Raw genomic sequence first — 19,175 nt, forward strand, 5'->3', positions numbered from 1 at the left:
CCCAAAATTGAAATGTGATGTTTGTTTTGAATTCCAAGATTTAAGTGTGATAGCATTTAGTTCATTGGTTTTTTAACACTCAAGATTTGATGAGGTTTATTTTAAGCCCAAAAATTTAAGTGTTGATTTTTGTAAAATATTGATTAAAGCATGCGAGTTAATTCCAAAGGAAAGAAAACTACAAGTAATAGAGGCACACCATACAATTACAAATGCGTTGCCAAACAAAATAAATGCACATTAACAACAAGCAAAAGCATGACAGAAAGGGTCAAATGCGCTACAGGATTAGACAAATGTTCCAAAGGGAAAGGTGAATACACCAAAAACACAAAGAATGTGCCGGAATACAAAATGGAACGCAATTATAGCCAAGGTTTGGGTATACTGTACGACTAAAAGATTTAAAAGGAATTAAATTTGCACTAAATGAACTAATAGATGCACAAAAAAATGGGATAAAAGCGCCTAACAAAATTGTATATGCACAAGTATACAAAGTAAATTTGCTAGTATACAAAATGAATGTGCATCTATAAGGGATAATTGCACAACTAAAAGTTTCTAGGAGTGTGCGTTCACTAGTTACATAAAATCTTGTGGAAAAACACTAAAAATCATGATGAATGCATAGATGTGGTGCAAATGCATCGACATAAGTCATGAATGTGCCAAAATAATTCATAGATGCAAAGAAAGAAGAAATAGAAGTGTCGAGACAAAGAGAAAAACTGTCAAGAGGGTTTCAAGTGTTTTTTAGTGTTTCAAGGCATGATTCTTCCTCCTACATGCATTTCCTAGCCTGCACAATCAATAACAACCATTCTTAACGACATCCACACTACAAAACACCATTAATTTGTTAGTTCATTAGTTTATACACCAAAATGAATAGAGATAGATGAATGAATGACCCATATGTAGGGTCCCACCGAGCACGCCAAAATGTATCACCTACAAATCGCTAGTATCAATGGAATACAATAGTTAAATAAAACATTCAACAAAAATAATAAGGTTAACACCTCTGAATGGACAAAGGGAAAAAAGCTAAAAAAGAATGCAAACCATATGATCGACATTCCAAGCTTCCTTTGATGAGTAGACCAAGATGGAGATATTTGTGCTTAAGTCTACCTCAAGCCTTTTTTTGGACGGGAGATGGGTTGTGAAATAGGTGTGGATTTGAGCATGGTAAGGATGTATTCGATGAATTTGTTCTTCAAAATGACATAATGACTTGGCATAAGAGTTGGCTCTAAATTGTGAAGGGAGAGGGGTTCATTTATAGGCCAAGGATGTGGGGATGGAGGGCCAAGATGTAAGGATGGATGAGGGAAGACTAGGATTCAAGGAGAGGGAAGCACATGAATTGTGCTTTCTCAAATCCATTGTCACAAGGAGCTTGGGTGTGAGAGGATGGGCAAAATGGATGGTCAAAGGGGTTATGAGGGAGATGAAGTGTGGAAGAGGGATGCAAGAGGCTTTAAATGTTTATATAAGAGGCTTTAAGTCCATGTAAGAGCCTTTAATGCATTTGGATAGGAATGTAAGAGAGATGGATGAGATTTTAGTTTTACTTTGGCTTAAGAATACTTAACCCTTGCTTAAAGTTGTGCACATATTTTAGGGAAATGATTAGGCTTAGTTTAGGAGGGGAATTAGAAGGCAACTGACATGTTAAAGGGATGCAAGTGGGCTAACCACTTAAGTGGGTTTAATTAGTTGATCAAATAGGATTATCATGGCTAAATGGGTTTGATTTAGCTAATAATATGGATTTAGGAATAGTTAGAGGTTGGGGATTTGATTTATAATAATTTATTTAATTCAAAAGGGGATGTGGAATTAAATAAAATAAGCATGGTGCAATTATATAATTAAATAGGAGAATAGAGATTTAATTGATATCTAGACTTTTGATTGTCATTTAGTTTTATCAATTGGGCTATAGTCAATTAATTGAATTAATTAACCAAGGGATTACAAAAAATTAATTAAATACTAAATATTTAATCAATAATGCCATAGGAGACGACTAAATAGGATTACTTAAATGATGTAATCAGATTTAGGTGTCTACAGAAACACCATAGGAGCAAATTTTTTAAATGGAGAGCAAAATTGGTTATAGGTCAATTAAGTACTAGTTCTCATTAGTTGAGGTGTGTCATAGGTAGATGAATGATACCTAAGGAAGAGTGAGAAAAGGAACATGCCTATTTTGCAACATGGGAGTAGTAAGAACAAAACAACATTTTGTCATTGAGTGATCAACATATAATGACATTTGTTCCAACTATATGAATATTATACAGATGGACAATTTAAATACATTACTTTAGGAAACACAACTAAATAAAATAGTAAATTTGATGATCAAAATTCACTCTCTAAAAACAAATACAAAGAAATTACAAATTATTTAAAACATTAATACCCTATTCTAAGATGTATGCTATTTATTGCTCCCAAAACATGTTGGGTCCTCATAAAAGCTATTAAAATCTTTCATCAATTCAACCCTCCTTCCAATATCATTGTAGCCAAAATTCAACCAAGATGTCATGCATGGAGGTCAATTTTTCAAACTTTGTATAGGGGAAATGAGCCAATCGCTGTCCATGTATGCAATGCCGCCACATTAACCATTACCTTTCTGCGCAATTACCGCCCAAAAAAAGCCCGAAACATGCATATAAACATGCCAAAACAAATCACCATAAACACCAATAGTTGTTCGCTTTTTTTCATTTTAAAGTTTTCTTAGTTGCTGATTGGTCTACTTGTACAAAAAGTACTATAACAACTATTGGGGGTCTTAGTGGCAGGTATAGGGCGAACGTTTTAAAATGACACTTTTATACCACTTCGCACTCTACAAAGTCTACAAAGAGCTCTGTAAATGGGAGAAAATCGAAAGATTAGTTTTAAGCTCTTCACTCACTTACATAGGTTCATAAAAAAAATTGACAAATTTTGACATACAAATTAAGAACCGTCCCTCTGCACGAAGTTAACCTCCCTATTAATAGGTCATTTACCCTATAAGTGGCTAGGTGTTTTAATAAAACCATGGCGGGACCCCATTTGGACGATGTCAAGCAAATTGAAAAGACAAAAAATGGAATGACCAAGAAAAGCAAATCATATGAAGCAAACAAACAAATGCACGGAAACATTCAGATCAAACATGTTTTCTCTAATTTCTCAAGCATTAAATTTTGTTTTTATTGCGTTAGATGTGTTGAAAAGTACGTAGCACTCTAGTTCATTTTATTTTAAAATCTGTGGACTCAGGAATGAACAGAGAGGAGATCCGGTCCTGAGGAGTGGTTTGGCTACCGTTTGACAAAGTTTAAACATTCTAATTTTGGCGGAATGAAAGTCGGAATTTGTAAAGTAGCAGATAGAACAATTTGAATTCGTCAACACCTTCATAGTGGGCAACTGTCAATTGATATGGAGTTTGCATAATCAAAATGAATTCATCTGAGAAACAAGGACAGTTTATCTCTCATGGGATCTTCTCTCCGGCATAAACCAGAAAATTAAATTAACAACAATGATTTTGACTCTCATATTGTTATGCATCTTTCTCCAAGAGGGCTACTCGCAAAAGGGTGTTATACCAGATCAGAATGTGGAAGCATTTTTCCCTCGCAGGGAGATCATCAGTGAACCTCCTTCATCCAGCTTGGTTTCACCCGTTGATGCCTCCAATGGATCCTCTGCAACAGGCCATGGTGTTATTGTGATAGCAGTTGTTGTCAGTTCACTCTCAACTCTTATTTTGTCTGGATTGCTGTTTTTCTGTTATAAGATGTTCTTCGGCAAATCCAAGGAGCCCAAAGAGGAAAATCCTTTGATGGGTATCACAAAGGGAAATGAATTATTTCAAAAATCGGATGACCGTGTGTTTGGCTTCAACAATCTGATATTAAGGAACGGTGATGGGTCACCAGTTTTGAAACCCCTAGGTGGTTATAGAGGCGATGTTTCCTATGAGAACTCATCTTATTCGGAAAGAAACATGCCGAGGAAAAGCCATTCATTGACCTTTGTGCCCTATGGCAGGGATACCAAAGAATCTGCCCAAGTTAATGTTTTCCCTTTAGCAGAAATGGCTTCACCATCTGAGTCAGAATCATCTAGGGCTACTACTAATTCTCAACCACCACCTCCTCCTCCAACTCCACAATTTGAAAGATCTTCGCTCCAAGCACATTCTCATGCCAACCCTAATTTACCGCCACCACCACCATCTCCCCTTCCTTTACCTCCACGATTGCGGAAAAACTCACCTACCATGGCCCCTAAAGCCAACCCTAATTCACCACCACCACCACCTCCGCCTCCTTTACCTACACAATTGGGAAAAAACTCACCTGTCATGCCCCCTAAAACCACTCCCAAGGCACCACCGCCTCCACCCAGGGGCTCTAAATCAGCTTTACCTCCATTAGCACCTAAAGCTGTAAGCACATTTCCAAGGGGAAGCAATTTAGGCCCTGTAAAATCTGCAGAAAAATCTAACCTGACCCAGAAAGATGATGGGAATTTGCAGACCAAGCTGAAGCCTCTGCACTGGGACAAGTTATCTGCAAATCACGATCATTCAATGGTCTGGGACAAGCTAACCGAAGGTTCATTCAGGTAATGCTTTTTATTTATTTCACTGCAGAGTATGCTCCATTAAAAATATTTCCCATCTTTCAAGGCTTTGTATGTTGACATGGGGAATCAAAACCCAATTTACAAGACAAAAAGACATATGGCTAGATTGAAAGGGCCGAGATATACATTTCTAGGAGTTTCTGTTTTTAGTCAAATAGAAGTGGGCGCAAACAGGCCAGTAATATTTCATTATTGTTTTACTCAGGCAAACGAGAGATTCAAAGTACAAAATGTAACTATGAAAACCGGGCAATTGTAGACTCTACCTATCCCCGCAATATAAGACAGCATATATGGATGCCTTCTTACAAGCAACTTACAATCACAGACTCTTTCCTAAGCAACCTATGCAGAAAGAACTTATGAGAGTAAGGAGCAGATAACTATATTGCATACCACAAACTCATGAAGACTGTCTATAAAACTTAATGTTATGGAGAAAAATTGCCTTTATATAGCAGCTGGGCAGAGATGCATCGGAAACTTTAATTAAAACCGACCTAGAAGTGACTGATAAATTTGCAATCCTAGAAGATCTGCTTTAACTACCCTTATGTGCTACGAATCTGAACACAGATAGAGTCTTTAGCTCAATTGCCACACTTTATTGACTGGCAGATTAGTAATTATTTGAATCTCTTAGTTATTATCAGTGAGAGGTCCTGCTAGCTATGGGCTATAGTGTCCTCTAAACAAAAGATTATTGCTTGCGGATGGAATGGCAAGGCCCCATTTATATCACAGCTTTCAGAAAATCGTCAAAAGATTTAAACCCATAGAGGTACAGATTTGAAACAATGAACAAGGTAATGTGAAAAAAATGTCATCTTCACCTTTTACCTTCTTAAACTGTAGATAGTGCTGAGTAGCCCTGAAGTGCTCTCAGTGGAACGCCACTATCTTTTAAAAAATGAAATAAAACATCTTTTGGATTATAAAAAAATATAATAAAATTATGTATTGTCGTGCAATCTGTTCTTTCTTAAGTAGCATGTTCTCTCACTAATGAATTTCACAACTTTATGCTCCTACTGGCAGGCTAGATGAAGATATGATAGAGTCTCTGTTTGGTTATAATCCTGAGAAAAAAAGTGCGAGTGTGGCAAAATCATCAGCGGTTATTCCTCAATCCAGAGAAAATACACAAATACTTGATCCCAGAAAATGTCAAAACATTTCCATAATTTTGCGAGCATTGAATGTGACAAAAGACGAAGTCTGTGATGCACTATTGGAAGGTAAGACACTTGGGTGATCAATGATAAAGCTTTTCTTTCTAGAATCAACCAATCATAAGGTGAAGAGTAGTAAATTCACTTATTATTTCTAGACCTTCAAGTTGATTCAAACGTTCACACTAGAATAACGACACAAATTCTCTGTCTGCCCTGTTGAATATTGATTATTCTAAATAATTGTTGCTGCGCGCAGGTGATGGCTTAAGCACAGAACTCCTAGAAAAGTTAGTAAAAATCACATTAACCCGCGATGAAGAAAGAAAACTGAAAGACTTCAAAGACGATGTTTCAAAACTTGGCCCAGCTGAGCGTTTTATTAAAGCATTGCTGGACATCCCTTTTGCTTTCAAGCGATTTGAAGCAATGCTGTTTAGAGCAACATTCGAGGAGGAAATGTCTTTTGTAAAAACATCCTTCCAGACTATGGAGGTCAGTGTACATTCCGTCCCGTTCTTCTACACCTACTCTTATGCAGCATTCCCAGTGCTATTTCTACTTGACTAAGGTCCATTCGAATATTTACATTGACCGGAAAGCAAACGCAAATTAAAGGCCTTTCCAAGAAAAAAATAGAGTTGGGCTTAATAAGTTACCGTTTCTTAGGATTTCTTTAAATTTGGAGACCCATACCTTTAAAATTATCTGGGGAGCATCTGTGACACATATTCAATTATGTCTGTGGAGCAAAAATAGAGTTGGCCTAATGGTGAACTTGTACACATTTGAAAGGTGAAAAGTTTCAGCTGGGAGCAGGGTATGTATACCTTGTTTGCAATAGAGTTAGATGCTTCCTGTATGAATTATGGGTATTCTCACATACCACAAGCCATTTGTAGACCCAAAAACAGATAGTGGTATTGTGGATTATATAAGGATCCATTTCCATTTCGTCCCTTTTTATGCACAACTTCTATCCTTATAATTGTCAAATTTGTCCCAAAATCGTAAAATATTTCAATTAACCATCTATGGGAAAGTACCCAGTACCTGCACACCCTAACTTCACAGACCTGTAGATCGTAAACAGTATGTCGGATTTCAATGATTTTTTTTTGTTGTCAACTTGTCTCCCTATGCGAGTTAACTGCCTAAAGCTAAGGTTTTAGCTTATGGGTATTCACAAATCTCTCTGTTGAGATTGTAACGCCAAGTGGTCAGAAAGCGGCCATTTTGAAGTGCCATCTGGTACCTACTATGCTCTTACACCAATAGCCGCTCTCTGAAAATGTCAATACTTGCAGTCAAATGTCCCAATAGTCGTTACAAAACCTTCCAATAGTCATGCACAAATGGGCCAATTCCCAACCAAAAAAACTAAAAACTAATTGATCATTAATACATGTGTGATTGACTATTTGTGCATGTGTGATCACTTTTGGAGCTCTATATTAATAATTGAGGGTTCAAGATGACAAAAAAATCACTATTATTAGACCTCAGTTCGTTACTAAGTACTTTCCCCCACCAGTCAAATTAGTAAGAGCTAGTCCTCATATGAATGCTTCATTGGCCAAGGACAACTATGGCACTGTTGGTAGTCTGTACTAGAGCTATCTTTGAGTATAGACAGATACACAAATATATGTATAGACCCGGAAAGAGCAATGGAAGAGAATCGAGATTATAGGTTATATCCAGATTTTCCGCAGTTCGTACGCAACCTTGCTTCCATTTACATCCAATTTGTAAATTACCAATGCCCTAAAACACGTATGGTATATCTCAACTACTTGTTTTGAAGGGGGGCTCTGAAAGCCTGCGGGTTATCCAAACCATTCAAATCTTTCCCGTCTTGCTCATTTACGGGGAAATGTTCCATCTCATGCTCCATTGTCTACATAGCAAGTACAGACACTTTTCTCTATTTATATTTTTCTTCTCCCCTTGCTTGAACTGATAACGTCTGCCAAATATGCACTAGGATTTTCTTTGGAGGCAATGCAGCTGATCAGGGGATTTATCTCATATTTTCTTCGCTTTGTTCAATGCTTTTCATGGTTGCCTTCATCCTGAAGCAGTCTTTCCTGAAGGCAAACACACCTTATCCGTCCCTAAGTGATTTGTCTTGCAACTCTTCCAAGAGAGAATAGGTCTGTGGATCTACTTTTGGGCACCATGGAGCTTCATGACTACACCAGTGTTGGATTGGGAATGACTTAAATATCACAAATTAAGCTTAATTCCTAGACCAAAAGTTTTAAATGGTCAAAGTTGACTTTTTTTTCCAAACTTAATTCTTCCCTTAATCTGTGATGTTTAAGGATGATTGTTGTATTAAGGATGATTGTTGGGTTGGACTGATCTCATGTCGACATAATTTCTTTCTGTCACCATGACCATTCCATATCTCTTCAAAGTTCAATTCCATATCTTTTTGCCCATTTCATTTCATAGTGGTACCATCCATTGTCTGGAAGTGCATATAGCGTTTTCATATGTTAGGCTGTTTACATACAAAAGTCAGCCGTATCTTTTGGAATGGAAGAGGCCTTCGACTATTCTACTCTACCTAGAATTTATCTTCTTGTAACTCATTGAAGTATTATTATTACAAGATTCATGAGAATAGGTAAAAAATAGATTCTTGCAGACTTTTTCGCATTTGTGAAATAATATATATTAAGCTAGTAACTTTGGGCTTTTGCAGGCAGCATGCACAGAACTTAAAGGCACTCGGCTGTTCTTGAAATTGCTCGAAGCTGTCCTGAAAACAGGTAACCGAATGAATGCCGGGACAAATAGGGGGGATGCCCAAGCTTTTAATCTCAACACACTTTTAAAGCTAGCCGATGTCAAAGGAACAGATGGAAAGACAACTCTTCTGCACTTTGTTGTTAAGGAGCTTGTAAGGTCAGAAGGCATCCGCATTGTAGGAGAGCGGCCAAACTTATGTCAGGCTGAATCAAATGGCGAAGAAGAAGAAGAAGAAGAAAAAGAAGAAGATTATATCAGTTTGGGCTTGCAGAAAGTTATGGGGTTAGGAAATGAACTTCAAAATGTGAAGAAGGCAGCGGGAATAGATTCAAATATTCTGGCTAATTCGGTGTCAAAACTCTCCACTGAACTTGCCAAGTTAAGAGAATTTTTGCAGAAAGATATTTCCTCAGATAGAATCAACACGGGCATGGACATCAGTGGAGGGCTAAGCTTCAAAGAGTCAATGGAATCCTTTGTGCTTCAAGCCGAAGAGAACATCAGTGAAATTAAGATCGAGGAAAAAAGAGTGTTTTCTCTTGTAACGAAAATCACTCTGTATTTCCATGCAGAGGCTGCAAAGGATAAATCTCAGTTACTCAGAATTTTTGCTGTTGTGAGGGACTTTTTGGGCATGCTGGAGAATGTGTGCGCTGAAATAGGAAGAACCCACAAGAAGAAAACTCCCAAACCAGTGGAGAAGGTAGCAATTTCTCCGGTCACAATCCATAATCATAAAATATTGCAGTCGTCATTTTTTAATTCCTTTGCAATCAGGTATGATTCTTCAGATGATGAAAGTGTTTCGTGATACATTGGAATCGAGGAGATGTTTTTGTATTGAATTGTGCGGGTGTGATCTAATGCCCAATCCAGACCCATTGAAGGTAAAAACACCCAAACGGGATTGTTATAATGGTGTCCATAGTACACAGTACATACTATGTAATTGACATTGTTTCAATGGTGTTCATATTCCTCAATGTGACTGTTATACTATGTAATTGACATTGTTATACTGCGTGGTATTGAGAGGGCAAAATCGACCCGTAGGTCTGCAAGCAACTTCCCTCCTATTTAGAACTAATCAGTCAGTAATTGTTTAATGTCTTTTCCTATCCCCAGCTGCTATACTTAAATCAATATGCCATATCTGAGTAACCCAGAGTTTGTCTCATGGCTGCTGCAGCTATAATATTTTTCCATTTGGGTGATGTACTCAAGTCTTTTTAGACATTATTTGTAACCAATCGCAACTAGCTTCATTTTTTGATCTGTTAGTAATTATTTAAAAATTACAAAATAGTTACATTTAAATTTTAATAATAAAAAATAAATATCTAATCACAGACATTTGGTCGGCTGGATAGAGCTTCCGCATTGTTTATAGTATAATATTAATCAATCATTTTCATATCATTTATTTATAATATTGTTTTTAATGATATAGAGATTTGGTTCGGGTTAATAAGATGTCAAAGTTAGATATTATCATTTATATTTTTCATAATCTTATTTGAATCACCTAAAAAGTCTTGCCTAAGACCTTTTTGACAAATATTCTTAGATTTGTCTTTAGTCATACTTACATGAAGAAGGGTGACTAAAACCACAGCTGATATCTTTGTATTTATTTGATATTTGTGATTTGCAGAGATAAATGCATTGCCCAAAGCCCTTTTTACTACTCGAATCATCAATTTGTGAGAATGATTCATAACCTCTTGCATCCTTTTGTTTACGTTTTCACCATAAAAGGTCATCTACATTTTGCTTGCCATCAAGCAAATGGACTCCAATGCAAGAGGGAAATGCTTTACAAACCATTGCAAATCTCACTACTTTGAATGGAGACATTGGTCGAGATAGAGATTTTTTTAAAATCCATTAGACACTTCATTATTTGATTTGGAAATGTTGGCTAAGAGTTTAAATGTTTTTAAAATAAGACCAAGCTACTTGACTCCTTGAAGGAGAGGCCAATAAATGTTCTATTATACAAGTTGTTTTTATATCTTCCTTATTTGTTCCATCTTTATGTTTTCTATCTCTTTGAACTAACCTTTGTTAAAGTATCTACCAACTGAGCTCAAATGAAATTGCTAACTTCAAACACCACTATTTACATACCTATGATCTACCCCAAGTGTTTGTTTAACTTGATTGGCCTCTGACAAATGTGAGTGACTACACTTATCAAAAATTATTTTTGACTTCTATTGACATATTCAATTGACTATTTTACAAACAATCATAATGGAAACCTTTGTGTTTTGTTCCCTTTTATTGCCAATCAATATGCCCTCTCCTTGAGAAGTGTCACTCCTTTCTTGAATACTGTAGAGGAATTAAGGAAGAGAATAGAATTGAGTGTCCAAAATATACTATCTAAAGTTATACAACCAATATAAGTTGACTACTTTAGTTGCTGAAATGATCCTGAAAGATATCCTCCTTTAATCAAAATAGCCCACCTCTTAGTCCTCATTTATGACACTTTGTGATCTGACTAATTAATTTGTGTTCATTAGCTAAGATCCTTTGAAATAATCAAAATTTGGACTCAAATTAGATAAATAGTAGCCGAGCACATTTATTATTCATTTTACTAAGTCCTCTTCTCCTATATCTACCACTCTATCTATCAACATTTACCAAGTTTGACAACACTCTTGAAATTTACGATTGAATATGTTGAATCCCACCTACTTGTTTTCTATCTATGCCATTTGATCCAAAGTTTGCTAATTGATCATCTATACTATTTGTTTCTTTGTAAATATGATTGATATTGTTTGCTTCAAAGAATTTTAGAATATCTAATGCTCTGGCTAGGATGGAATTCATTCTAAAATTTTGTGTTGATTCAACTCAAACAACATTAATGGTTATTGTTGATTCCAATTTGATTGTTACGCCTTTCTTTAAAAATTAGAAGAGCTTTGCCTTAATTTTTCTATATTGTTTGTATCTTCTTCTAAATATTTGGCTATCTTAAGGCTTTTGTACCACCATCCGATGAATGGACCACACAACATATTGTTGAGGCTCTAGAATTACCTCAATATGCTTCATCAAAGTTCAATTTATGCCAACCTTATTTAGGGGGAAGCCAACCACATTGGACTCTATTATTCTTTCTTTTCTCTTCCCCTCTACCTATAAAGGGAGGAATCTTCTACCTAAACCAATTACCCCTTATCTTATCATCCCAAGTAGTAAGTTATGCGTCCTTGGAAGAATATGTTGATGTTCTACTATTAACCACATCCACGATAGCAACTTTTCTTTTTTTAGATAAAGCCTCTCGTGACATTGTTCTTCCCAAAATATACTTTGATTTATTTTCTTCCACAACAACCATATCATCAAAGAAGCACAAGAAATCCATAGAATGCCATATTAAATTGATGAATATAATATGGGTCAACCTTGGAATATACCCATAATATCATTAAGGAGAGTAATAACCAATCACAATTTAGCACATGATAACCACACCTAAGACCTTTGCACAAAGTGAGAACTTAAGAAATGTGATCAATTAACTCTTCATTATGCTCACATAGGACACAAAAGGTTGGACCAGTGAGCCCAATCTTCCTAAACCATTCTATATTGAGTATTATGCCTTGAGGATTTTGTTAGAAAGTAAAGTCCATCAAGATAATTGAGAGATGGGGGGGGGGGGGGGGTGTGGGGGCGGAAGAGAATCAACTGTATATGATCAAAACAACTTTTATTGACCTTATTAATTCTCATATAGTTGATCAATATGAAAATCAACCATAAGAAGATAACCATACACAATAGCACTAGATATGTTAACTAGGGAAACCCTTGATTAGAGGGAAAATCCCGGTGGGGATGGTACCCAGAAAATGATGTACTAATATATAAGTTCCTTATAATAGGATGGACTCTGTTAGGAGCCAATGAAATACATTCAGTACATATTAGTCCCTGTTAGGATACTTTGAATCCCTTTGAGGAGATGCCAACCCTGTTAGGAGTTGTAGAAGGCAGAAGGACCCAGTGTCCAAACAACTATGGGGGTAGACCACTGAACTCACTATCCAACCGGCCTTTGTATTATCCTTTGCAGAATAATACCAAATACAATTGATCTCAACAACTCATACTCTATCATCTTATCATGCCTTTTCTACACCGAATACTTCTTAGATCTCAATATCGGATCCACTTACTTAAATCACATAACAAATCCATTAGATCACTTACTCATTATACTTCGCTTATCATTTCACAAAATCACATACAGATTTCAATCAAGGAAACAAACCTTCTTTTATACCAAGTTCTCAAAATAATTTATTGAGCTGGCCTTAAGGCTTTCTCAATTTACAATTACAATAGGACCCTATTAAGATAAGATGATACACGTTACAAACATCTTTCCATAATCACATAACACTATCAGCTCATATTCTTTACAACTATTCACATGTGCAACCTCCGACTTTGCACACTCATTGATGTCATCTTCCTCTGTCTAACTTCTGTCACCCATATTCTATCCCTATTAGGATATATAACCCGATTACTAGAAACTACTGCTCGGGAACTCTGTCTGTAGACAATCTTATGTAAATCTCGAATAACTATTACCAATCTTCGACTTTATGCGTGCACACTTAACCATAGAACCAAGAAACTCTGTAGAACATGTCCCCAACTGTGCTTGACCTCATCTTTACTCCTCAAACCATACAATTTCAATCTCTGTTTGCTACTCTATCAGTCTTCAGTATGTTGACATCAATGACAAATACTATAATGAATGCAACATGTAACTAGTGTAACAATCTCTCAAATGCTCCAGTAATGCTAGGATACTCCCCATAGAAGTATAATCAACATTCATGCTAACAATCTACCCCTTTGGCATTTATGGCAACACAAATAGCCCCTCATAAAGGAGGCATCAAGCATCAATCCAGATAATAAAGTAGTGCTCTATTACCACTGGACTGATGCAATCTCTGCATCATCTACTCCAAAAGTGAAGTAGGTAGGGGCATAACCCCAAGCATACCTCTCAAATACTCAAATGTAACCTTACGCAAAGGCTCTATAAATATACCTACAATATGCTCTTTTGTAGTAACATATTCTAGTATGAGCTCTTTCTTTGCAAATTTCTCTCTCAAAACATGATACTTAATAGATATGTGCTTTGTCTTAGAATGTAACTCATAATTTTTAGACATACTCATTGTACTTATGTTGTCACAATGTATGATAACAGGTTTAGTAAACTCAACTCCAATATCCTTCAACATCTATTTCGTCCACATGATCTGATTGCAATTGTTTGTTGCTACTACTTATTCTGTTTCTGTTGTCCTCTATGAGATACAATCTTATTTTTTGCTTAGTTAAGAAACCAATCTTCATCCTATGAAAAATGCTCCACCACTTGTACTCTTTTTGTTATCCATATTGTCTACCTAGTCTGCATTAGTATATGCACACAAAGTAGTCATTTGATATGTCATACCAGAGTCCAAAATCACATGTACCCTTCAAATATCCGAATATTCTTTTTTACTGCTACATAATATGATTCCTTTGGATCATCTGCAAATCTTGCAATAATTCCAACTCCATTAGCTATATCTGGTCTTGTATGCACGTTAGATACTATAAACCTCCAATCTAGATCTTTAGTTTTTCTTCTCAACAGTAGGTGTCTCATCTAAATGCTAGATAAATCATGATCAGTTACCATAGGTGTACCAACAAGCTTACAACTCTCTCAACCAAATATCTTCAAGAAGTCTTTCAAATACTTAGTTTGAAAAATGAAAATACCTTCATCATTCCACACAATCTATGAACCCAAGAAATATTTCATCTCACCAATCATGCTCATCTCAAACTCCTTCATTTCATCATTAAATTTATTACTTTCTTCATCATCAAATCCAAAGATTATATCATCCACAAATATCACAATAATCAATAGACCATTCTTAATTTCTTTTAGATACAGGATACTATCTACAATATCTTTAGAATATCTCAATTTAGCCAAATACTTGTCCAACTTCGCATACCAAATTATAGGTGCTTTCTTTAATGTATACAGTGCTTTCTTCAACTTGCATACCATATCTCCTTCTTGTCAAAGGAAAACCTTCAGACTGCTCAACGTAGACTTCTTCTTCAATTTCTCCATTTAGAAATTTTGAATTCACATCCATGTGATACACTATGAATTTCTTATTAGCTGTATAAGCCAAAAGCATTTGTACTACTTCAATTCTGGAAATAGGTGCAAATATCTCTTCATAATCTATACCTTCTTGCTGTGAATATCCTTTGCATACCAGCCTTGCTTTGTTTCTGACAACTTCATCTTGTTTCTAAAAATTTTTTTAGTTCCAATGATATTTTTGTCATTAGGTCTTGGAACCGGTTCCCAAGTGTTATTCTTCTCAATCTTCTCCAACATTTCCTTCATTTCTTGAATCCAATGATAATCCTTGCAAGCTTCATCACCACTTTTAGGTTCAACTTGAGAAATCAAACATATCTCTTCATGTACCTTGTTTCTTGTCATAACTCCTTTGTCTTTGCTTCTAATAATTTCTTCAGTAGGGCGATTCTTCTTCAAATTATTGTTTGGTGTTACTATTGCAACCCTTTCTTTTGCTCTAGGTTCAGACCTTGGTTCTTCTCTTTGTTCCACAACTTGAATCTCATTCTGCAAATCATTGTTTGTTTTGTAAAATAATTCAATATTTTCTTGACTAGTCTTTGAATTAGCTTCTTCATCAGAATTGTAATCACATATTCTTTTTTGAACTCCAAACTGCTCATCCATTTTAACATTTTTGCTCTTAACAATAGTCTTAATTCTCTGATTAAAGCATCTATAAGCTTTTCTTTTCAATGAATAACCAAGGAACATATCTTCATCATTCCTTGAACCAAACTTACCAATATCATCATCTCTCTTAATGTAACACTTACTTCGAAAGATTCTAAAATACTTCACTGATGGTGCATGTCCAAACTATAATTCATAAGGAGTCTTATTTGTACCTTTTCTTATCTATATTCTATTTATTGTATATACTGATGTATTTGTTGTTTCTTTCCAATGATACATCATTTTCAAACATCATAGTTCTTGTTGCTTCTATTATAGACCTATTTTTTCTCTCAGCTATACCATTCTGCTTAGGTGTTCTAGGGGCTAAAAGTTGTCTCTTAATACCATTCACTTCACAAAAAGTGTTAAACTCATTTGAAGTACATTCTCCACCTCTATCAGATCTTAGACATTTAACCTTCAATCTAGATTCATTTTCAACTCTATTCTTGAACAACTTAAACTTCCCAAATGCTTCTAACTTTTCTATAAGAAATGCTACCCACATTATCCTAATAAAAGCATCAACAAGAATCATGAAATACCTTTCACCATCGAATCCTCTTGTCTTTGTTGGGCTAGTTAAATCCGTGTGAGCAATCTCCAACTTTGTTGTTGTAGTGAACTTCTTGCTAAGAAAAGAACTTTTCTTCTGTTTAGCCATAACACATTCTTTGCAAACAATGTTAGTAGGCTTCACAAGTTTAGAAAATCTCTTATTGCAAATTTAGTACTTGATTTCACAATATTATCAAAGTTTATGTGAAAAAACCTTCTATTCCATAACCAACTCTTGTCAACTTTAGAAACTAAACATTTCATCTCAGTAAGATTCAACTGAATAACATTACCTTTATATCTTGTACCAGTACCAATCCTCTGACCATCCTTATCCTTGAGAATACTTGTCTTTTCAGTAAACTACAACTGATATCCCTTGTCAACTAGCTGTCAAACACTCAAAAGATTATGTTTCAGTCCATCAACAAAATAAACATCATCAGTGTCAGGATTTCCATCTAGAGTAATGGATCTTATCCCCTTTATGTGACAGGCTGCATTGTTTCCAACTCTCACAATTCCTCCATCGTAACTATTGAACTCAACAAATTTATTCAAATCACTAGTCATATGATGTGAACAACCACTATCTATGATCCAATCAACTTTATTCTCAACTTGTGACACTAAGGCTCTTTCTTCTTTAACTTCTTTTTCATGACTTTCTTCTTTTATGATGATAAATCCTAACTCATCATCACTTTCACTTAGAACTTTTTCATCTAGTTCATCATCATCGTTTGCATACAAACATTCTCTAAGATTTCTAGACTTGAAATTCTTTTTGTATTTCTTTTCTCTTTTAGGGAATTTAGAATCATAATGACCAAAATCATCAAAAGTACATCATTTAAAGATTTTCTTACCATTTGATTATCTTCTCACAAGTAGGCCAATTCCTTCTTCAATCTTTTCATCTTCTTTAAATCTTGATCTACTGTTGATAGCATGATATTCACTAGTGCTTGCACTCCTAAACAGGGTAGGTAGAACACTCAGTGGACCAAAGATAGTCTCCACTCTAGGCAAATCTCTAGATTGTTTCAAACTTATTTTTGTTGCTTCCAATCTTTCAAGAAGATTCTCTCTAGAGAACTTCTTAGTACAAGGTAACAATTTCTCATTCATTTGTGTTGTCTACTTGAATGGTGGTGTCAAATTTTTTGAGATTTTCCATATAATTCATCTTCTTCTTTACTTCCTTCACAAGCCTTAATTCCTACAACAATTTTTGATATTTTTCCAATATAACTTATTAGAGATTCATCTTCCATCATTTTAGCTTCTTGAAATAAACATATCCAATTATGTAGTCTAATCCTTTTAGCATTTTTATCGCCTTCAAAAGTAGATTCCAAAGCTTTCCAAATTTCAGAAAATAACCTCAAAGATTTTACTTGACTGTACTCATTTTCTAGGAAGAGTTGACAAAAGTGCTTCTCTAGCAAGCATGTTACACATGAACAAACATCTTCCAGCTTCACTACATTCTTCAAGCTTATTTTCTTCAACTACTTTCTTCCCATTTTTTGGTGATCAACCAATATCCCGAACCCATGCATAACAAATGTGTCTTCATCTTCTCTTTCCATCTCTCATAGTTAACTCCATCAAACTTAGGGCTTTCTTTTTTGAAATGACTCACCATTAATCTCCTTAAGATATTAAGCTTTTCCTTCAAGGAATTGATGCTCTATACCAATTGCTAGAAAGTAAAGTCCACCAAGATAAATGAAGGTGGGGGTGAATTAGCTATTTGATCAAAATAACTTTTACTAACCTTATTAATTCTCAAACATGTGATAAATATAAAAACAATCATAAGAAGATAACTATACACAATAACACCAAATATGTTAACTAGGGAAACCCTTGATCAAAGGGAAAACCTTGGTGCGGATGGTACCCATAAAATGATATACTAATATATAAGTTTCTTGTAAGAGGTTGAAATCTATTAGGAGCCAATGAAATACATTCAATACATATCAATCCCTATTAGAAGACTTTGAATCCCTGTGAGGAGATTCCAACCCTATTAGGAGTTGTAGAAGGCAGAAGGATCTACTATCCAAATAGCTTCAGGGGAAGACCATTGAACTCACTATCCAAAAGGCCTTTGTATTATCCCTTAAAAAATAATACCAAATACAACTAATCTTAGCAACTCATACTCTTTCCTCTTACCATGCCTCTTTTGCACAAAATACTTAGATCTAAATACTAGATTTTCTTACTCACATCACATAACAAATCTCTTAGATCACTTACTCACATTATACTTCACTTATCATTTCACAAAATCACATACACATTACAACCAAGGAAACAAACCTTCCTTTATACCAAGTGCTCAAAATTATTTATTGAGTTGGCCTTGAGGCTTTCCCACTTTGCAAATACAATAGGACCTCAAGGTAAGTGCACAAATTTGTAGAACAAAAGGATGCCACTTTATTCATTTTTTCCAATCCGAAGCAAATGCAATCGTGCAATAGTGTGATCACGATATTGCACAATTGCGCTATGGTTTAGATAGCGCAAACCATAGGCTCAAAATTTTTTCAAAACAATGGGAGTGTGCTATAGTGCCAGCATGCTATGAAAATATAGTAGTTTAATCTACTATAGTATGTATGTGCTATTTAAACTACTATATTTTAATAGCATGCTCGTGCTATAGCATGCTCGCGCTATAGCATGCTCGTGCTATTTGAAAACCACTATATTTTCATAGTGCACTCATGCTATAGCACATGAGCATACTTTTTAATGATTCACAAAAGGCTTGGATTTTCCTTAGAGATCCAACATAAAGGCTTGGTGGCTTCAAATAGGGCTAAGATGCATTTTCCAACAAGCATATTAAAAAAATGGACAACTTTTCTTGTGTGCTCTCCATCAGGTTTATTTATGGTTGAATATTTAAAGTCAAGTTACCTAACATTATAGATTTATGTGTTAGCTATATAGCCATATAATTTATTTTGATTTTGGACTATTTAAGCCTTTCAACTATAATTTCTTTTGAATGTATGTCCATTTTTTCTCAAAAACCAATGTGTAGTATTTGGGGGTTAGATTTTGATTAGTTCATTGGATTT

General features: G+C 35.3%; 1 protein-coding gene across 1 annotated transcript; it reads left to right on the forward strand.

The window, feature by feature from the left end:
* The first annotated feature begins 3,144 nt into the window (after positions 1 to 3,144).
* LOC149569820 (formin-like protein 8) lies at positions 3,145 to 9,879 on the forward strand. The gene is made up of 4 exons (XM_089822546.1): positions 3,145 to 4,656; positions 5,716 to 5,915; positions 6,109 to 6,344; positions 8,563 to 9,879. Exons 1-4 carry the CDS (start codon positions 3,566 to 3,568, stop codon positions 9,418 to 9,420), a joined length of 2,385 nt encoding a protein of 794 aa, XP_089678672.1. The 5' UTR covers positions 3,145 to 3,565; the 3' UTR covers positions 9,421 to 9,879.
* Positions 9,880 to 19,175: the final 9,296 nt, after the last annotated feature.

The sequence above is a fragment of the Cupressus sempervirens genome, chromosome 3 (assembly GCF_028749045.1).
Source record: "Cupressus sempervirens isolate cs-2001-9-10 chromosome 3, ASM2874904v1, whole genome shotgun sequence".
NCBI classification, from domain to species: domain Eukaryota; kingdom Viridiplantae; phylum Streptophyta; class Pinopsida; order Cupressales; family Cupressaceae; genus Cupressus; species Cupressus sempervirens.